This window comes from Nicotiana sylvestris, chromosome 4 (assembly GCF_000393655.2).
Source record: "Nicotiana sylvestris chromosome 4, ASM39365v2, whole genome shotgun sequence".
NCBI lineage: Eukaryota > Viridiplantae > Streptophyta > Magnoliopsida > Solanales > Solanaceae > Nicotiana > Nicotiana sylvestris.
In genome coordinates, this window is record NC_091060.1 from 29,169,310 (window position 1) to 29,192,420 (window position 23,111).

The window sequence follows — 23,111 nt, forward strand, 5'->3', positions numbered from 1 at the left end:
GATTATACTAAGTGGCAGATACTTATTGGTAGCGATTTATAATGGTCGTCACAAAGGTCCACCTTTCGTAGCGACATTTATCGTCACAAACTTATTTTGGATTGCCACTAGAATTCACTTTAGAGAATCTATCGCCACTAAATGCTAGCCTTTGGTGGCGACGCATATCGCCACAAATCGTTGGCGGCGACTATGGGTGCAACCAAAGCCTGACTTTGGTGGCTACTTTTGTCGCTACTAAAAATTACATTTTAGTGACAACTTGGTATTGCCACCAAATCTCCATTTTTTGTGGCATTAAAATGTCGCTACTAATTATATTTTCTTTTAGTGGCAGTAGGTTATAATCACAAAAGCTCTTATTTTTCATCAGATCACAAGTTTTCCATAAAAGAAAATATAAAACTACAAATATTTGTACAACCCGATAACAATTCTCAAAATAGAATTGTAGTCTTTTTAATGTTAAAAGTCTACACAGTCAAAAGTAGTCAATGTGTATACATTGCCATTTCACGATACTAACAAAAAGGAATAGTCTTCAAGACGTACTCTAATGTCTTCTACGATAAACAAAATTACCATAAAAATATCTTCAAACTACACCTTGAGCAGCTTCACTTTTTCGTTCTTGAAGTATCTTGTCCTTGCTATTAAGAAATAAAGATAAACATCATTAATATACGCATATGTACAAAAAATTAAAAGACTGTAAGTTTGAAGAGAAAATTAGCCGAAAAGAGCGAGAAGAAGTAAAGCAAAGAAAGGTATTTCTGGAAAACTTTTAAAATCCCACAAGCAATAACCTTTTAAAGTTTCACAAGCAATAACTTTTAATTCTAAGATTTCTGAATTGACCATTCAATCTCTGGGGTACAACTCAACAGCAATTAAATGCAAGTTAATTTTTGGAGACATTCCTAACTAGAATAACCAAGTTTAGATTGGAAAAGTGTAGTAGTGAATTGTAAAAGCATTCATTCAGATATGGGAAAATCTCTTAAAAGTTCCCTTATATAAATTATAATCAGTTTATGTCCAACAATGTATAATCATATAATCATCTAAACACCTAAAATTAAAGGGGAGAAAAAGATATAACCTACATATTGTATCTATACTAGTTCAAAAATCAGCAAAAGAATAAGCACAAACCTTAACCCCCAACTATGTTTACAGTTTTCCACCTTCAACCCAAAAAAGCTAAACAACACTATCAGGCATCAACACATCTTATTGGTACAAATCCCAGCCTTGACCTTTTGGTGTCATATAAGATATGAATATTCTGTTGTTGATAGTTGCCAATTATCGACATGGCCTAATGAGGAGTTCCTAACATTGCCAAACAAACAATTTCCTCTGGTTCAAGTTTGATGAAGTAGTTCTTTACTGGAAAACTTTGCATACTCTAGCAGCTATATCACCTCCAAAAACAGTGATCAAGCAACTGGAAACTTAAGAGGAATTCCTCTCCAGGTTTGGTCAAATAACTATGTCCAAATGTAGCTGTTGCAAAAATCCTCAAGAGGAAACTATTGACCACATTTTTATTCTTGGAGAAAATGCCTCAGCAATTTGGAAAAGCTTCTGTGATCCTTTAGGCATTAACCGAAGTCCTCAAAATCTCATGCATATGTTACAAACCTTCTGGAAGATGAAAGGTAATAACTATGCACACAGGGCTCTAATTCAAATCCTGCCTATATACATTTGTAAACTTTGGAAGGCAAGGTGCAGTCCCAGATATGGAAATAAAAAAATCTCTAGATATAAGATCTTTCAGGAGATTTTATTTCATGTAAAGGTACATTTGGGCAGAGAAGGCATGCAGATAAACAATAGCTGGTCCTGGAATAGAATTGCTATTGAACTGGAACAATTAAGGATAAGATTAACTTCTACTCCCATCACATGGGCAAGGCCCGATGATAACTGACTGAAAGTAAACACAGATGGCAGTAGCAACAGTAATATGAAGACAGCAGGGATGGGAGGGATTGTTAGGAATAGAAATGGAGATCTAGTTTTTGCCTTTGCAAAGCCTCTTCAATTAAGCACTAACAACTCATTCAGTTTTAATAAATACAGAGTAAAACTGATTTCAAGAGAAATACCTATATAAAGCTTATGATTTATGAATATACACTAAACTGATTTCAAGCGAAATCCCTACCTGTTGCATTCTGATCAGCCATGCATTCATCTTTTCTTCAAACTTTTTGTCAACTTGTAAATCCGTCCGTGCACGCCCAGCAACCATTTGTTCTTCTAGCTTACTTTGCAACTCAGCAGTCATTTCTTCTTCTAGCTTGCTTTTCAACTCGGCAGCCATTTGCTCACGTTCTTCTTGTAATTTTCTATCCATTTCCTCTTGCATCTCTTGACGCATTCTTTCCATTTGAGAAGACATACTCGCCTCTAAGTCTACATGCTGCAAACTGCTTCTTTTGGTAGGCTTTTTTCCATACCCTTTTCCACGAACATAGCCAGTTCGTTCGCCAAGTACAGTGTCTCATTTTCTTCAGATTGTTGTTGAGTTACAATTTCATTGAGTTGGCCCTACAAATATGTATGAAGTTATAGTATAAAATAGGAAACAGATAATAAAATAATAATGATGCTAAGAAATTACATGTATTTGTTGCGACTGTGGATCCGACCACACAATTTCTCCTTTGTCATCCTTACGAGTATGTTAGAGCTCCCAAACTCGATCTGGTGCTGCTTTGTTTCCACTAACAGGATCTCTCTAAAATATATTTCAGTAGAGAAAAATATTTATAAACACATAATATGTTATAAATTAATGACGAATAATTTTATAGTGATTGTGGTAAATGCATTTACCGTCGATTCCTCCACTTCGGCAAATGATTTTGAGCCACAAGAGTGCTTAGTTATTTGTTTTCCCCTTCAAAAGTTTAGGTTTATTATTTGGTCCTATAACATATAGACTGAACAAACAGAATAAACTTTGTATGTTCAATACAAATAACCAAAAATAACTAAAAAATGCCAACTGAAATACATGATTCCGATCCAATAAAGAACTAACCTGCACCACTATTTTCAGTCTCTGGAGTGGGATGCACACTTTCTACAAAATCCCTTGATGATAATGAGTCCATAGATTGTACTTGATGAGGGTTACTCGATTGTCCCATATCTGGAGATGGTTGTGTTTGTGGATTAGGCCTAAAGGATGACGTCGCACTAGAATTATCATGTAGTACTCCTACATTGCTGCATCCACGACTCTTCCCACCTCGCCTACCTTTACCTCGTCCAATTCCTGTCATTTCCTGCAGCATCACATAAAAATATAAATAAAGGTTTACATTTTAGAATTCTTGGTTAGAATCTGCTTAATGCACCATAGAAACTTTTGTCTTTCTCTACAGTGTTTATATCATATCCTCTCAATTCTAAACTAAAAACAAATCGAACCAAGTTACAACAAACCAAGCAGGACACAATCCTTCAATGACCTTGAACCAAAGGACAAACCTTTAACAGGAATAGAAAATAAAGTGGCATGATAGTTGTAATGCAAGAGAGAAAAGAATATCAAAGGACGTTGCATATGCACTTATTTATAAAAAATTGAGTATGCTTTAAAGTTATATGTACCCCATTCAAAAATTCATATTAATGGCAAAATAACAGAGGCTAGAAAGGCATAAGAAGCCTTGCTTAAAAAAGCACAAAAAAGCTACAGATGGGAAGCTATTTCTTTGATCACTCCATATCACTATCCTCTCCTTCATTATCATCAAATATCTCTTCTTCGCTTTCTTCATCTTCGGTCATATCTATATCATTATCATTAATGAAACCATCTTCTTCAGTATGCCCACTTGTCCCAGCTTGTTCTATTGCATGATCATAATTAATGATGTGAGGTTCAACATCATCCCTGTGTAAAGACACTAAAATATCATTTTCTTGATCACCATTACGCTCCATATTAAATTCAACTTCATTTTGTTGGTAAGCTTCTCCATTCTGTAATGCTTCATCTTCAACATTTGTGCATTTATCATCCTCTTCAGGCATATTAAAAAGGTTGCGAGGACTTGTCTTTAAAACAACAAGCCAATCTTTATCAACCATGTCGTTGACATAGAAAACTTGTTCAGATTGAGATGCCAACACAAATGGCTCATTTGTATTCAAGGCACATCGAGTATTCACACTTGTGAAACCATACTTGTCATATCCTTTTCCTAAGTGAGCCACATCCCACCAATGACACCTGAAGAGGTAAACTTTTCTATTTCCCAAATACAACAACTCGTAAATGTCCTCTAATACACCATAGTACTCCTTAGAGTCTGAATCATCTCCTCTCACAAGAACTCCATTGTTCTGCGTTTTTCTTCTTGATTCAAGATCTTTTGTTTGGAATCTAAATCCATTCACCATCAATGTGGAATATCGATGCACCACTGGTCCAGGACCGATTGCTAAGCTTATGAGCTCATCATTAGCATTTCCTTGGGCAGCTAATTGCAAGATCTACAAAGTAAGACAAATAACTCCCTCTTAACCAATAATATAATAGGATAATCAAAAAGTTTTTAAAATGAGAGTTGATTTAACACTTACATGTGCACGAAACCAAACAAGAAAGTCATTGTTATGCCTTTCATCTCTTCTTGAACTTTGTCTTTCAATCTCTTTTGTATGTTCCCTACATTTTAGATAGAATTAGTTAAGAGAGTGAATGAATTATTCAAATCTGAAATCAAATCCGAAACTATCTCAGAATTGACTAAAAAATAGAAACTTACTCCATGAATGACCAAACCTCTTCACAATTTTGAAGAACATACATACATGCTTGTTTAAACTCATCATGAGATAGTGTGATGGTTTTTGAACCACCTTTTTTTTTGCCCACTATTTTTAAAGATGGACATTTCAGCATTTGACACGGATTCATCACCATTCCTAGCCGGTCTATTAAACTTGGTTGAGATATTCTTTAAGTATCGTGAGCAAAATGTGAGGCTTTCTTCTGCCAAATAACCTTCTGCAATTGAACCTTCTGGACAATTTTGGTTTCGAACATATGACTTAAGTGTTCCCATATACCTATATGCAAATGATTAGATAATATAATTAATGTGTCATTCTAAAACTTTAGTATTGAAATTTATATGAAAAATACATTACCCCTCAAAAGGGTACATCCATCGAGTTTGAACTGGTCCACCAAGCTTTGCCTCTCTTGCCAAGTGAATTGGCAAATGAACCATAACATCAAAGAACGCCGGAAGAAAAACAATTTGAAGTTTGCATAATATGATAGGAATTTCAGCCTCTAGGATATCAAGATCTTCAATTGTCAAGCACTTAGAGCATAGATTCTTGAAAAAATTTCCTAATGCTATAATTGGTTCACACACTTCTTTAGGCAACAAGCCACGTATAGCTACTAGAAAAATATCTTGCAACAATACGTGGTGATCATGACTTTTCAATTCATGTATCCTTTTGTCTTGTATGTTGACGCACCTTGAAATGTTTGATGAAAAGGCATCAGGAACCTTCAAATTAGCTAAGAAAGTGCATGCCTTCAACTTCTCATCAGGGGATAATGCATAGCATGCTGCCGGTAATAAAACATTTTTCCCATCCTCAACTGGGTGCAACCCTTGCCTGATTCCAAGATTCACCAAGTCATATCTACTTTTCACCGTGTCCTTCGTCTTTCCAAGTCATATTCATCACAATAGATGCAATATTATCAACACATTTCTTTCTATGTGCATTACATCCAAGTTATGTCGTAGCATAAGAGTCTTCCAATAAGGCAATTCGAAAAAAATACTTTTCTTCCGCCAATTGTAAGCATCATTGGGAACATTACGCTTTCGCTTTTGCCCTTTACCATAAGTCACATTTCTCAAACTTTGTAATTGCTCAAGTGCTTCATCACCTGTTAAGGGATTAGGTGCAACACCCATCTCTATTTTTCCATCAACTAACCTCCTATTTTTACGCCATGGGTGGTCCATCGGAAGAAAGCGACGATGACCCATATAACACAACTTATTACGTAAAGAAATTGATTGTGCATCTTTATGGCAACAAGGACATGCAAGTTTACCTTTGGTTGACCATCCCGAAAGGTTCCCATATGCAGGAAAATCATTAATCGCCCACATGATAGCCACACGCATCATAAAATTAGTTTTTGAGTATGCATCATAAGTCTCCACCCCCTCCCATAATTCTTTTGACTCTTCAATCATTGGTTGCAAGTATACATCTATATCATGGCCTGGAGACTTAGGACCTGAAATAAGAAGTGTCATCATGAAATATGGATCTTTCATGCAATCCCATGGTGGCAAATTGTATGGAACTAATATGACTAGCCAAATGCTATGACTAGTACTCATGTTCCCATAAGGCTGGAAGCCGTCACTTGCTAAACCTAATCGAACATTTCTTGATTTAGCTGAAAAGGTTGGATGGAGCTCATCAAAAGATTTCCAAGCCATGCCATCAGATAGATGTTGCAATACACCATTATCAATATTTTGCTCCTTGTGCCACCTCATTTTTTTTGCTGTCTCTTTTGCCATGTACAATCTCTGCAGTCTTGGTTTGATTGGAAAATGTCGCAAGACTTTATGAGCTACTTTCTTGCCTCCAGTATCTTTTGACTTCCATCTAGACTTACTGCACTTAGGACATGATTCGGCATTGGCATACTCTCTCCAATATAAGATACAATCATTCTCACATGCATCTATTTTAGTATAACCCAAGCCTAAGTCTTGAAGTACCTTCTTCGCTTCATAAAAAGAATTTGGTACAAATGACCCCTCACGAAGAACTTCTTTAAAGAATTTCAACAATGCATCCATCGATTTGTTGCTCCAATGATTAAGGCTCTTCAAGTGAAGTAGTCTAACTACAAAAGACAACTTTGACACTTTTTTACAGCCAGGATAAGTTCTTTCTCCGAATCTTCCAACAATTTGTAGAACTTTTTCGCATGCACATTTGGCTCTTCATTTTCCTCTTGATAATTATTCATATTCTCCAAATTTGTAATTCATGAATCATTTCTGGAATATCATCTATTTCAATAGTATCATCATCTACTTCGACATTGCATACATCATTAGAATTTTCAACTCTTACTAATACTTCTCCATGCAAGTCCCACACTTTATAATTGTCCCAAAAACCTTTCCCCACCAAGTCTCTTCTTACTTGGATTCTTGTCTTGAACGCAGTATTTCTACCCCCTTTACAAGGACACCGAATTACAAAGCTCACATTTGGTTGACTGTATGCCCAACCAAGAAAGTCATCTATTCCTTTAATATACCTTCTGTCACATCCATCCCTAATATTCAACCAACTTTTATCCATATCTTTTCTACAAAAAGAAATGCAATCAATTAACCAATTAAAGGGAATCAATAATCAAAACAAACCAATTATAAGCAAGTATTGAACTCAATGATTCTATACAAGTAGAAATCAACAATGGAAACACAAGCTATATAAATAATGTTTGAACTGAATAATTCTACACACGTACACACTAGGATATAAGACATCAATTTTTTTATAATCATGAGAATACATTAGATATGCTAAAAAATAATTAAATACCATAAAATGATCTTATAGAAGACAAGTCCCAAAAAAAAAAATCAATTCAATTGTCATGTAAGGTTAGACTAAGTTTATTTTCCCCTTCTCAAAAAGTAAAGAACCTCTGGTCTAACTTTAATGTCATGACTGAACACTCATTAAGACCAACTTTGTAAGAGCTACGTAGTTTGAAACATATAGATTCTCCCAAATATGTAAAATTTACACCTATCACAGAAGTAAGATCACAAGAAATCTGAAACCTTCCACCATTTTAGTAACTTTATCATCCTCATTGGATTATTTCCAGACACAACTATAACAGTATCCAAGAGTTGTCTGATGCACACAGTTTCTTTTCCTCTAAAAAAAGGCAAACCTGAAAAGAGAACTAATTGTTGCGATGAGTACACGTACTAATGTAGATGAACACAATGATTTAATTGGGCAATCTGTTCTTTTATCTGAAGCTATTCAGGCTTTTTACATGAGTGATTTCTCTCTGTATCAAATACTACCAAACATCATCCCCGGAATACAAGTTTATTTATTTTTATATTTATGGAAGTTGCTGTTTTAAGTTCCATATTTATCTAAGAGCTAAAGAAGCTTACTTGAGCTAAAGTTCATTTTATTCTTTGAAAAATATACCTAGCTGGTGATTTAGCAGTTTTCTTTTCTTGTCCATTTGACTTTTTTTCCTCCTTCAATGCAGATCTAAGTTCTAGTTTCAACCATTTCTCTCGCTATGTTTCCTTTTCAAGGGATAGAGATAGAAAACTGTTTATTTTTTCATATTTTGGCTTTATTCTCAAGGGTAGTTCTTGTTCATCTTGACATCTGAAAGTTTCACTTTTTGGATCTGCTCTTTCAGTTTAGGTCCAAAGTTAAAGCATTCAGACTCCATAACATAAGAAAATTTCACTTAAAAATAATAGTGCCAAAGCATTCTTCATCTACATAATGAATTAGCCACCATTTCTTTAGAGATTGTAAAAGAAAGTAGAGTATGTGGAGTCAAGAATGCAATATTGTTTCCTAGTTATGAGCTTCTTGTTTTAAAGAGATCTTTTTTCCTTCTTTTTTTTTCTTCTTAAGTCAGCCACCACTTTTAATTTAATCATTTGGTCTATCCATTGTCCTGTTTCTTCCTTTTTTTTCTGTCGCCAAACAGAAAACGAGAATACTAAAGAAATTTGAGAGGTTAGAAATGGAAGTTCCAAACGAAGAAGGAGAACTGGCAATGCCAATTAACAGCACATATGGGCATGGGCACATGATCCATCATGACACTGCACCCCAAAATAATCACATAATACCCTCTCACATATAATAACTTCCAAAAATGGAATACAAGACTTGTAAATGGAATCAATAACTTCGCAATCAATTCAATGGTTCTGTTTCTAACCGACCTACAAAATCTAATCAAACTTATCTTACTAACTACCAGTTAGTAATCCTAACACCAGATACATCTGAGGACTGCAAAATCTACTAAAACAAACACTATGTCCGCAGCTGATGATGTCCATCTCATTGAAGAAGTATTAGGCATGTGCCTAATAAGAGTTTTCTTTGGTTTGGTAGCCAACCTTGTTGACTTGGTTTGGTTGGTAGCCAACCTTGTTGAATTTCTTTGGTTTGGTAGCCAACTTTGTTGAATTGTGAAAAATGTGTGTAAATTGTCAAATATTGTAGGCTTTAGAGGGTGAAGCTTTGGCTATAAAAGGAGAGCTTCAACTCTCATTTCTACACACCAACAAAGAGAGAAAGAAAGAGTGAGGTTTCACAGACAAGGTATAAGAAAATAGTCTGTGAGGAAAATAGAGAGTGAGCGATATTGTAGTGAGGTGGGAATATCAAAAGAGGGTTATTTCTTTTGAGTGTTGTAGTGGTCTTTGGAGTATTTACCTCCGACCTACAAAGTGTAAAATTCCTTACTATAGTGATATCAGTTGCTCCTCTCGGGGTCGTGGTTTTTTTTCCCTTATTCAGAAGGGTTTTCCACGTAAAAATCTTGGTGTCATTGTTACTCTTTTATTCTTGTTAATTACCGTATCTCGGTGCTACATTATTATTCCGCTTTATTACCGTGAATATTATTTTGGTAAGGGGTTTATTCCCAACAGCAGCATCGTTAAAGCACCATTAGCCAGATATCCAGTTTAAGCAAAACCAAGAACACACAAAGACATACCAAAGAAACAGGCATCTCGGAGAGATTCACCACAAAAATCAGACTAACTTTTTTTATTTTCTAAAAGCATGATATCTGATTAAATTTGGCTTATATCAATTACAGAACACAAACGTAGCACTGACTTATAATTACTGACTCTCAAGACGTTAGGAAAAATATATAAGACACTCTTAAGTTAATAAGTATCCTAATTACATGATATCTAAACTTAGTTAGACATTGAGGCATGTTCAGGTAGCAGAGATTTTACAATAGCAAGGAAGATTCTAAGCAAAATTTGGGCAAAATTCATGAGTTATCTCACTACACCTGGAATCCACCAACTCAAAATTCATTAGTTCGAACCTAAATATGGCATTGGTAACAAGATCAAATCACAGAGAGCAAGCATATATCTTTTGGGCAGAATCTTTTCATTTAAAGAAGTACCAAATTAATCTTTTGGTCCTAAGGGCATGTTGTTCTAAGTGAAATACAAAAACTCAAATATGTACTAAACTTTAGCCAAACATATGCACATACATAAATTTATTACCTATTTGGCTATGCCTGTCATGATTTCTAGTTGACAGAATACTTTGAACGAATCCGAACGGGTAAAACTGATGATAGTTCTACAGTCAAGTTCAACAATAAAGTTGAACTCAAGCAACAAATAATTCCTAAACTGATTGAGAAGAAATAGCTTACTGATATTCTTTGTTAAAACCTCAGGAAATCAAAGAAACAAGACACCTTCGTTGGGTTCTTCAGCGCAGCAGGGTAAAAATCACCTTCTGGCTTAGGGCTTTTTTGAAGAGAGAATTTCCATTTGTGTTTTGAGATTACGATTGATCTCTTGAGCAGATCTCTAACCTTTTGAGTTCTCTTCCCTTTTTGAGCGTGAGAGATTTTTGAGAATTGAGAACAGATTCTTGTAACTTTAAAAAGTAGAATAAATAACTTTATATAAGTATTTCTGAAGTGTTTGTATTTTAATTTATCCTTAAAACTTTAAAATGAAAAGAACAGTGGCGATCAAATTGCCACAAAAGTCAACCAGCTAATTTTTTGGAGCCAAATTTTCTCTTTTGCCGGGAAAGAAAAATTTTGTCCCGTAGCTGAAAATATTTGTTGCGACTAGGTAAAGTTGTCTTTTTAGTGGCGACGTATTAATAGTCGCCACAAATAATTTTATTTGTTAGAGTCGCCACTAAATCCTTAACCTTTGTGGCAATTAGTAGAGTCGCCGCTGATACCTGCCACTAAAAACCCTTTTTCTTGTAATGTTCTTACTGCATTCTGATTCCAAAAGGTATGATTTAAACTTAAAGTCATAAAATTTTTGCAGACTGCTAAAAGTAACACTAGATGGGATATTGAGTTCCTATTTGGTTTGTCTAGCGGTGTGACTAGTTGAAATTTCTAATAGCTTAACTTTGTGGCTCCCTCAATTAACTGATTTTTGGAAGAAAATGAATGTGACTAGATATTAGTGTTTATAATACAGTAATACATGCATCTTCATGCATATGCATTGACCACCGAGTTACGGTCGGTCGGACAGTCATGCATTTACCACCGAACTACGGTCGGTTGGGCAGTTACATATTTACCATCGTGCTACAGCCGGTTGGGCAGACATGCATTTACCATCGGGCTACGGCCGGTGGGGCAGTTACCACCGGTTGGGCAGTTATGTATCATTATTTACCACCGGTTGGGCAGTCATACATTTACTACCGTGTGACGGCCGGTCGGACAGTTACCACTGATCAATTGGCCAGTCATGCATCATACGATATGGATAATAGAAATAGTCTCAAAGAGAAGCATTATATATATAAGTATGATAAGTATGCAGATAAGGTGGCACTTCAGAGATTTAGGTTGATTCTTATATGTCTTTAATTGATGTTGACTTATTGTTATGTTTCAGTTCTGCCTTACATACTCAATACATTATTCGTACTGACGTCCTTTTGTTGGGGACGCTACATTCATGCCTGCACGTATAGATAATCAGATTGACAAGCCCTCACAGTAGACGAGGTTTGCATTTAGCGAAGGATCGGTAAGACTCCACCTCATTCGGAGTGCAACCGAGTCTATGAGTCATCGTGTCAGAGTTTTTTTACAGACTTATGGGTAGGCCGGTACCATATCTCATTTGATGTCAAACAATCTTAGAGGCTTTGTAGACAGAGGTTCAATTTGTACAGTATGTCAGAGGCCTTGATGACCCATATGTATTCATATTTTAAGAAAAATGGTTTAGTAATATAATGTTGTGTACTTACAATTATACATTACGAGTTGTGGCCATGTTGGCCTATGATAGTTACAAAAAGAATGAATTAGTTACAAAGTGGTTCGCTCGGGCCACTGCGGTACCGGGTGCCAGCCACGCCTCCCAAGGTTGGGGCGTGACAGATACATTGCCTTCGACATGCACACTTGACATACATGCATAAAGATGCAGTTTTTCTCATGTTGTACGACATTGCATCATTCATGATTTCACCTGCATAGTGATATGTAGGCATATAGATGTACTTTCCTCATGTTATCTGAAAAAATGAAACATATTAAGTATTGTTGAAAAGTTTTGGGAAAAATCACAGTTTTACAAACCTACTCATATTTTGGTGATTCGGCAAAGGATTTGAGTTTTACTTTATACTTGAAAAGAAACATTTATTTTTCGGGGTTTTATACGAGCTGAGCATTTATTTATTGAGTTATTTCTTGCACCATCTTTACTATATTGTTATGAAATGTTGTTGGTTATTGGAGTTGGACTTTGGCCCTTGTCTAAGCTCGTCACTACTTTCAACCTTAAGGTAAAGTTTGTTATTTATTGAGCACATGGGGTCGGTTGTACTCATATTACACTTCTGCATCTTGCGTACAGATGTTGGATGTTGATATGTGTGTGTACAACATATATATATATATATATATATATATATATATATAATGTAAATAACAATAATTTATAAGTGGTTAACCATTTTTTACCACTAATACGTACCGAAATCGGTCGGTATATTCATAATAATTTTAAAAAATTATTTTTATTATGGAAAAGAATAATTGAGCCTAAGCGGGAAAAAATAAGTCAAAGTTTCCGATTCGGTATATTCAATTTTTTTGTAGATAATATGCAAGTCTAACCATGTCTTGGTAAAAATTTTACCAATTTCCGATCTACATCGGTCGTAATTTTTATATGTGCCAAATAGCAGTGTTTATTTATTGTGGGACCACTTTTTACGACTGAAAGTGGTCGGTATCTTTTGTTAAAAAATTTATTTGACTTTTTCGACCAATTTAGATATTTTACGACCGATTTCGGTCGGTTTTCTCTTCCAATTGATTTTATAACATGCTGAAATAATTTTAGAGGCAAAATTAAAAGGATTTTTTTTACTCTGGACTCTAAATGAATTTTACAGTACAGTGTGAACGAATTTTGACAGATTTCTAGTAGTCTAAATATCATTGCTATGATAAGCAGCACTCAGAAACAATAGTTTAACATTCTGAATTTTCTTTTGTTTCCTTTCTAGAGTTTCATATAGAAATGCAAGAGAAGATTGCTTACAATAAATTAAATTCAATGTGGTCCGACCCATCTTCGGATTTCATATATAATTGGGAGCTTAATATATCAGGTTACTCTTTCAATTTCCTTCTAGAGTTTCTATATTGTTATACATGCTAAGGAGGAAGAATTACAAAAAATTCACATTAGATACAACGACGAATCTAGAGTATAAGCTAAAGTACCCAGTAGCTTTTGCGCAGTCTATAATTTTGGATGAACTGAATTTAAGCTGCTTTTACGCACCAAGTGCTTACAAATACTTTTTAAAGTGTTGGAGCTGAATTTAGCAATAAGCAGTTATGTCTTAAAATTTAACAGTTAACACTAAATAAAAGCTTATAAATGCATGAAATTGAACCAAATACAAGTAAACTTATATAATTACTTAAAATTATTAAGTAATTAAAGAATATATGGCGAGAGGCTATAGCTAACAATATATGGAACCATTTCAGGTATAATATACAAAATTTTCCGAACTAATTGAACGGGTAGAATCCAGTTGCTTCGACAACAATCAAACCCTTAAGCATAAACCCATTAATATGTTGTTTCCTTGCTCGTGAATTGGTCTTTTCTTTCTAGGATGAATATTGGTATGCTCAAAATGCATGTAGTCTTGTATAGCTCATGTGACAATGGCATCTCACCAAATTTTGTTTTTCAATCTAAGCATTGAGTATTCAAAAATACCGATCCGACATATTTATTTTAAGTTTCGATCAGTAGGTACAATAAGGGAATAAAATGCTCTTTGCCGAAAGATTCTTCATTTTCAGAGCTAGAACTTGATACCTCTAGTTAAACGTTGGGGAATCGCAATCATCCCACTAGACTTATTGTAGTGATATCTGATCACTCATATCATCAATTCTTAGTTTCTTACCACTTCTAGAGTCGAAAATATAAAAAATCACGGTTGGTTTTTTAAATTAAAACAAAAAAAGGTGTGAATAGAAAATAGTGGGAAAAAAATGAAGGAAAATGAAATTTGAATTAGTTCTTTTTACAAGTAACTGTGTCCCTCATTGGATAGAAAGAGGAAAATTCTTGTGCTTATATATAGAAGCACTTCTTCTAGCACTTAAAGAATTGAGAAGAGAGCAAGCCTCGCACTATTGTCGTCTTGGCTCAACTTTGTTTGCTAAATAGAGAGGCAAATTTCTCCCCTCTTGATTTCAATATCACTCTTGAAAAAGAAAAGAAAAAAAAGAACATCTAAATCTACCGCTAATCCCAAATGTAAATATATAGACAAGTAGATAAAACAAAGTAAGAGAAATAGACAGTATTCTTTACAAATCACAAGCCATAACTACATTAACTTACAAAAGCAAGCAAACCTTTTCAAATTTTGTTGCAGTACAAACAGGCGTGGACCTCATTATCAGAAAGCTGAGAAGCTGTTCTCCAGCAAAACATTTTGTACACATTTTTTAAAGCATCCCTGCAATATTTTGTAGACAAATTACATGAGTTCATGAACTGAGTATCAATGGAAAAATTAATAACCTTAACGACAATATTAAAATCGGTACAAGAATCTTTCATATTAGCCAGACAGAGTCTTTTCTTAAATGGCGGAGTAGAATAGGAAGAAACATATTTAAGAGAACCTTTGAAATATTTTTCCCATTACTGAGCTTTGGGTAAAATAAACGGAAAAGGGCCTAAACTACCCCTAGTGTTTGATAAATGGTTTATAGATACCCTTCGTCCATCTATCAGTCCAAAATTACACATTCCGTTTATCTATCAGTCCAAAAATACACACTCCGTTTATCTATCAGTCATTAAAAGCTGATTCAAGAAGTCAAGACATAAATAATTGAAAAGGAACTTTTATTTGCCAAATCGATTGCTGAGAATTTTTTCCGTAAGCAATAATTACGGAGAATTGAATCTAAAATATGTAGAAGGAACTAACCTGTAGACCATTCATGGGATTCATATTCTTAGTTTTGCAAGCCGTTCTGAGAGCCTGATCTCGTGACCAACTCTTAGTATTACCTTGTTCAGTTTTGGCATACTAATATCATCCACGGTTATTTCAGACAAAAAATCTTGTGGTTCCTGAATATGCAAAATTTCAAGCTGCGGAAAGCTATCGACAACACCAGAGAAATCCTCATTATTTTGAGGATCCTTAATTTTGGTAGTTTCTTAAGAGCTGGTGGTGGATGACCATCTATAGAAAGGTAGCGAAGAGTAATTTTGACGAGATTTGGAGGAAATGCTTCAGAGTTTATAGGCAATATTTTGGGCCCACATATATACAACTTAACAAGATTTTGATAGGAAGACAAGTTGATTGGCTCACTCGTATCACCTGAAAAGTCTAGCTTCAAAATCTCCAACTTTGGCAGTATTGACATAGGGCTCGATAATATCTTGATGGTAGAATCAGATACTCCTTTTAAACCCAGTTTTCTTAAATTGGTCAAGCCGTGCCACAATCTCGGTTTAATATAAATGTCATTTATACATAACAGAGTTTGGAGATTGGGCGATGACATGTTATATCGACACAATGCACCAATACAAAAGTATTCGTCATATATATCAAATTTCCCATGACAAAGATGCCTCAATTGTTTCAACTCCCAAATACGTGAAGGAGGTCCGACATAGCTCTTTTCAACATCTAGGGTCTCTAGATGTTTGAGCTTTGTAATATTACTTGGCAAGTTTCCATAGATACGCCCCTCCAATTTGAGATAACGTAAGCAACTAATGTTCCCAATTTCGTTTGGAACAATGACTTCCTCAATATAATCGGGAGGCATGACTACACTCAACACATGCAATAATTTGAAGCCATGACTAACAATAAGGGATAATGTGCAAGGGTCATTTGTAAAACAGAAAAGCGTACGAAGCTTCTTAGGCTTGACATTTGAACAGAAGAATACATCAGCATTATCAGTGTAGAATGTCATCCTTCTCAATCTAGCTACACTGGCTGGATCACTACATGTATTATTCTTGGTGTGGAAGAAATTATTTTCTTCGGCCAATATAACACACAAATTATGTAGCAAGTCGTGTATACGACAACTTGCAATTCTTCCCTCATATGTCCTTCTGGCAACTTGAATCAAGTTTCTAGAAACCAAATCGTTTAGGAAATTCTCCGCCATATCTTCAGCCTCTTGCCTATTACCACTACTTACTACTATTACATTGTCTGCAATCCACATATTTGTCAAATCAAATGCAAGAATTGTTGAAGTTTGGCAAAATGCCAAAGTCCCACATTGGTTGGGAGTTAAGTTTGGGGGGATTTTTCCCCTATAAAAGAAGGCCTAATGTTTAGGATTGAAATACACCTCTCATTTGCCTTCTCATCTGTTTAAGGCATTTGTATCTTCTCTCTTTAGTATTATTTCACTTGTATTTTTGGAGTGGAATAAAATATTTGGTGGTTGTCATAATTTTTGGTATAGTAGTTGTGACTTATTCACACTCTATACATTTGGCTTCCGCAACAATTGGTATCAGAGCCAAGGTACTGTCTAAGTATGCTCTGTGGTTGCAGCATAGTCTGATCTTCCACATCAGAAAAGATTTATCTTGGTAACTGAGTCAAGGTTCTGTCTGAGTATGCTCTGTGGTTGCAGCTTAGTCTGATCTTCCACACCAGAAAGGAAATAATCTTGATTTGTGTCGTCAGCTATTAAATAATATTTGTGTCAAAGATGGGAGACAATAAACAAGAAGAATCTACATCAAGTGTCAACAATACGTCATCATTGGCATCTTCGCTTATGACAAGAATTGTGTCAAATGCGAAATTTGCGGTCGAAATATTTGACGGGTCCGGACATTTTGGGATGTGGCAAGGCGAGGTTCTAGATGTCCTTTTTCAACAAGGGCTAGATCTGGCCATTGAAGAAAAGAAACCAGATGTTATTGGAGAAGAAGATTGGAGAATTATCAACCGTGTTGCTTGCGGTACCATTCGATCCTACCTTGCTAGAGAGCAGAAATATCCATACACAAAGGAAACTTCTGCAAGTAAATTATGGAAAGCACTGGAGGATAAATTTTTGAAGAAAAACAGTCAAAATAAATTGTACATGAAGAAGAGACTGTTTCACTTCACCTATGTTCCTGGTACCACGATGAATGAACATATCACCAGTTTCAATAAGTTGGTTACAGATTTGCAAAATATGGATACAACTTATGATGATGGTGACTTGGCCTTGATGTTGTTGGCGTCACTTCCTGATGAGTACGAGCACCTTGAAACTACTCTACTCCATGGAAATGACGAAGTTTCTCTCAGAGAAGTTTGTTCGGCTTTGTACAGCTATGAACAAAGAAAGCGAGAAAAACAGAAGGGCGGAGAAGGAGAAGCACTATTTGTGAGGGGTCGTCCTCAAAATCAAACGAGGACAAAGAAGGGAAGATCCAAGTCAAGATCCAGACCCAGCAAAGATGAATGTGCCTTTTGTCGAGAAAAAGGGCACTGGAAGAAAGACTGTCCGAAGTTGAAGAATAAGGCCAAACATAACAATGGAAAGGCCATTATGGATTCAAATGTAGCTGATTGTGATGATTCAGACTTCTCATTAGTTACAACAGAGTCATCAACATCATCAGACATATGGTTGATGGACTCGGCTTGTAGCTATCATATGTGTCCCAACAGGGACTGGTTCATGGAATTTCAAGAAGGAGAATATGGAGTCATCCACACAGCGGATAACAGCCCTCTTACCTCATATGGCATTGGTTCAATACGATTAAGGAACCATGATGGAATGATCAGAACATTGATAGATGTTCGATATGTACCGGATTTGAAGAAGAATCTCATCTCTGTGGGAGCCCTAGAATCAAAAGGGTTCAAAATCATTGCAGAAAATGGAGTGATGAGAGTATGCTCCGGTGCACTAGTGGTAATGAAGGCTAATCGGAAGAATAATAATATGTACCGCTATCGTGGCAGTACAGTTATTGGGACAGCGACAGTAACATCCAGTGACGACAAAGAGGCAGAAGCAACCAAGCTATGGCACATGCGCTTGGGACATGCTGGAGGAAAATCCTTGAAAACTCTATCAGATCAAGGATTGTTAAAAGGAGTAAAGGCTTGCAACTTGGAGTTTTGTGAGCATTGTGTCAAAGGGAAACAGACAAGGGTTAAATTTGGTACAGCGATCCATAATACTAAAGGCATTTTGGATTATGTACACTCTGATGTTTGGGGTCCTTCCAAAACACCTTCATTGGGTGGGAAACACTATTTTGTAACCTTTGTTGATGATTTTTCTCGAAGAGTGTGGGTGTATACAATGAAAAACAAAGATGAAGTGCTGGGAATTTTTCTCAAATGGAAGACGATGGTGGAGAATCAAACAGGCAAGAGGATCAAGTGTATTCGCACAGACAATGGAGGTGAATACAAAAATGATCATTTCAATAAGGTCTGTGAAAATGATGGCATCGTCCGACACTTCACTGTTAGACATACACCACAACAGAATGGAGTGGCAGAACGTATGAACCGGACCTTGCTGGAGAAGGTACGGTGTATGTTGTCCAATGCTGGCTTGGGCAAAGAATTTTGGGCTGAGGCAATTACATATGCATGTCACCTCATTAATCGTCTACCATCTGCTGCTATTGATGGCAAAACACCATTTGAAAAATGGTACGGAAAACCTGCTGTAGATTATAACTCTTTGCACGTGTTTGGCTCAACTGCATATTATCATGTGACGGAGTCAAAATTGGATCCAAGGGCAAAGAAGGCTATTTTTATGGGAATTACTTCTGGAGTCAAAGGATATCGCTTATGGTGCCCTATGACAAAGAAAGTAATATTCAGCAGAGATGTTACCTTTGATGAATTTGCTATGGTAAATAAGGTAACAGAAGATACCAAACAAAATGAAGGTGCTTCTAAGCAGGTGGAGTTTGAGGGAAAATTTATTTTTCCTACACAAGAAGCAGAGGAGGAAACAAATGAAGATTACCCTCTGGAAGGAGAGCCAGTAGAGGAGATTCCAACTCAGGAACCTCAACAACAACTTGAATCAATAGCAACCAGCAGGCCAAAAAGAACAATAACGAAACCTGTTCGTCTCATAGAGACGGTTGCTTGTGCAACCTCAATTGTAGCTGATGATGTTCCTACTACTTATAAAGACGCTGTCCAAAGTTCAGAAGAAGATAAGTGGAGGATTGCCATGAATGATGAAATACAGTCCCTTCATCAGAATCATACATGGAGATTGGCCAATCTCCCGAAGGGAAAGAAAGCAATTGGGTGCAAATGGGTATTTGCAAAGAAGGAAGGATTTCCTAACCAAGTAGATGTTCGCTACAAAGCAAGATTGGTGGCCAAAGGATATGCTCAAAAGGAGGGAATTGATTACAATGAAGTGTTTTCTCCAGTTGTAAAACATTCCTCCATTAGAATTATGTTGGCTTTGGTAGCACAATTGGATTTGGAACTAGTTCAGATGGATGTAAAAACTGCGTTTTTACATGGAAACTTGGAGGAGGAAATCTACATGACTCAGCCAGAAGGATTCAAAGTTGCTGGAAAAGAAAATATGGTGTGCAAACTTGAAAAATCGTTGTACGGATTGAAACAATCTTCTAGACAATGGTACAAGCGATTTGACGAGTTTATGTTGCGGCAAGGGTACAAGAGAAGCAAATACGATCATTGTGTGTATTTGCACAAGCTTAAAGATGGTTCCTTTGTATATCTTCTCCTATATGTTGATGATATGTTGATAGCTTCCAAGAATTCGGAAGAAATTGATAAGTTGAAGATTCAACTGAAGAAGGAGTTCGAGATGAAGGATTTGGGTGAGGCAAAGAAAATTCTTGGCATGGAGATAATTAGAGATAGACGTTCAAAGAAACTCTGTTTATCTCAAAAGGAATATTTGAAGAGAGTACTTCAACGTTTTGGCATAGATGACAAGACTAAGCCAGTTAGTACTCCACTTGCTTCCCATTTTAAGCTAAGTACTACTATGTCGCCAATGGATGAAGCTGAACGAGAGTATATGTCAAAGGTACCATACGCAAATGCTGTTGGTAGCTTGATGTATGCAATGGTTTGCACAAGGCCTGACATTTCACAAGCTGTTGGAGTTATTAGCAGATATATGCACAATCCAGGGAAGGAGCATTGACAAGCTGTGAAGTGGATTCTACGGTATATTCATAATACTGTAGATGTCGGGTTAGTTTTTGAGCAGGAAGACAATCAGTTTGTAGTTGGATATTGTGACTCAGATTTTGCGGGTGATATGGACAAACGAAGATCAACTACTGGTTATGTGTTTACTTTTGCAAAGGCACCAGTTAGTTGGAAGTCTACTTTGCAGTCAACAGTTGCTTTGTCTACAACAGAGGCAGAGTACATGGCTATTACAGATGCTGTGAAAGAGGCAATTTGGCTTCAAGGATTGCTAAAGGAGCTTGGTGTTGAACAAAAAGGTATCACAATTTTTTGTGATAGTCAAAGTGCTATTCAATTAGCGAAGAACCAAGTTTATCATGCAAGGACGAAGCACATTGATGTTCGGTATCATTTCGTACGAGAAATCATAGAAGAAGGTGGAGTCACGGTGAAGAAAATTCATACTACAGAGAATCCTGCTGATATGCTGACAAAGGTGGTGACTGCGGTCAAGTTTCAACATTGTTTGGATTTGATCAACATTGTTGAACACTGAAGATTGAAGATGAAGACACAACCAAAATTTGTTATTGAGAGAGAATTGAAAATGTGGAATTTTGCCAAGGTGGAGATTTGTTGAAGTTTGGCAAAATGCCAAAGTCCCACATTGGTTGGGAGTTAAGTTTGGGGGGATTTTTCCCCTATAAAAGAAGGCCTAATGTTTAGGATTGAAATACACCTCTCATTTGCCTTCTCATCTGTTTAAGGCATTTGTATCTTCTCTCTTTAGTATTATTTCACTTGTATTTTTGGAGTGGAATAAAATATTTGGTGGTTGTCATAATTTTTGGTATAGTAGTTGTGACTTATTCACACTCTATACATTTGGCTTCCGCAACAAGAATTTCATAGTCCTCAGGCAAAAGCCCAAAGTACAAGAAACATGGCCTTAATGCACTAGGCAAATTGTTGTAACTCAAAGTCATTATCTTAGCACATCCATCTTGAATTTTATTACTCATATTCTCAAGTACCTTGTTCCATGTATGTTCAATCCTCTCCTTCGTCCTTAACATGCCTGCAGTCAACACAATGGCTAGTGGTATACCAGCACATCTCTTAACTATTTCTTTACCAATATTTTTCAATGTCAGTGGAGCATTCACCCAATTGTTATCATCAAAAGTAAAAATATTTTTGGTAAAGAGTTCAAAGCTTTTCTCGAAATATAAGGGTTGTAACACGTGGAGCGAGCTTTCTCCTCCTATGTATCTGCCTACATAATTATTTCGAGATGTGATAATTATCTTACTGTCATTTTTTGATTCACACACAGAGAGAAAAAGTTTCAGATCATCCCAAATTTCAATGTTCCAAATGTCATCCAGTAGTATAACATACCTTTTTCTTTTCAAGAACGATCGTAGGCTATTCTCCAAATTATCTTTCCTTTCCTCTTCCCTCAGTCCAATTTGTTTGGCTATGTCAAGTAAGATTTCTCCCACTCTTGGCTGCTGTGAAACATAGACCAGCACGAATTGATTACGAACATGCCTATAAAGTTTCTTGGCAAGAGTTGTTTTGCCCAAACCAGGCATGCCAACGATCGAAATTACTCCATACTGCAACCCTTGATCAAGTAGTTTGGCTTGTAGAATATTGAAGTCATCATCCAAACCAATGACCTCTGTTTCATCAGCATGAAGGAATAATCTTCTCCGGTCCATTGGAATGTTGTCATACAGATTATTATTGGTACTTGTATCCATGATGTTGTAAGTTGTCCTCACACGATCAAACTCTACAACCCTTCTTTTTATCTTCTCGATCTCCATAGCAAATTTATGCGCAAAGGAAGCATGAAAAGGGATGCAAGCCGTTTGCTTAAGGAAACCAATCGCGCCTTTACTCTTGTGAGATTCATGAATTTTTGGAAGGAACTCGTCCAAGAGGTCCTCCACATCACCTGCTAGTTCTTGAATATCTTTTATAAAGTTTTTCACCCTTGAATCGCCTTCAACTACCTTGGTCGTGGCGTCATCTATGTAAGATCGAATGTGTCTCATTTCTCTCCGGAGCCAATAGATGTCCTCTTTCAACCAATATAAGCGCGACCCTTCTTGAACGAGTAGATTTCCAGCTATTTCAGTAGATTTATTGATGATTGCAGTAAGAATAGTTTCACCCATCTCCTTTTTCTTTCGATCTTTTTTCCGCTAGGTAGACTTCTAAGTCTGGAGGTGATGAGGGCAGAGATACTTTTGTCTTGATATTACCTAATTGAACAAAGAAAGCAATGTTAAATCGTGAGGATGAGTAAAGAAAAACAAGATCAATTGGTAAAGGGAAAGAAAGACTACTCTAGCTAAACTTATTCAATCTGACTATTCGGTTTTAATGTTGAGTCTACATGCAGCGGAATGAAATAAGTCTGGCATTATTTATAGACTACCAATATGTTACATTATATTGTCAATATAACACTAGTAGAATTGCTAAGAACTGAACTTCAATCTAATATGCTACTTGTATATCGCTAC

At 36.1% G+C, this 23,111-nt stretch overlaps 2 protein-coding genes across 9 annotated transcripts; both read right to left on the reverse strand.

Moving 5' to 3' along the window:
- Positions 1-434: 434 nt before the first annotated feature.
- Positions 435-10,764, reverse strand: LOC104233981 (uncharacterized). 8 transcript variants are annotated; one of them, XM_070171865.1, is made up of 10 exons: positions 10,520-10,764; positions 5,182-7,405; positions 4,797-5,100; positions 4,612-4,696; positions 3,634-4,521; positions 3,059-3,305; positions 2,851-2,957; positions 2,636-2,752; positions 2,177-2,562; positions 435-650 (listed from the first exon to the last, which is right to left on the reverse strand). In XM_070171865.1, the coding sequence occupies exons 3-5, from the start codon at positions 4,952-4,954 to the stop codon at positions 3,742-3,744; spliced, it is 1,023 nt and encodes a 340-aa protein (XP_070027966.1). In that variant the 5' UTR covers positions 4,955-5,100; positions 5,182-7,405; positions 10,520-10,764; the 3' UTR covers positions 435-650; positions 2,177-2,562; positions 2,636-2,752; positions 2,851-2,957; positions 3,059-3,305; positions 3,634-3,741. The 8 variants fall into 8 exon arrangements, with proteins under 8 accessions (XP_070027966.1, XP_009785767.1, XP_009785766.1 ...); XM_009787465.2 differs by having other exon boundaries at positions 2,851-2,914; positions 3,059-4,521; XM_009787464.2 differs by having other exon boundaries at positions 3,059-4,521.
- Positions 10,765-14,871: 4,107 nt separating this feature from the next.
- Positions 14,872-22,781, reverse strand: LOC104233982 (toMV resistance protein Tm-2(2)-like). Its single transcript, XM_070171866.1, is given in 3 exon segments — positions 14,872-15,547; positions 15,550-16,643; positions 21,478-22,781. Coding segments are annotated over 3 exon segments (2,559 nt in total). The 5' UTR covers positions 22,761-22,781; the 3' UTR covers positions 14,872-15,365.
- Between the last annotated feature and the right edge of the window lie 330 nt (positions 22,782-23,111).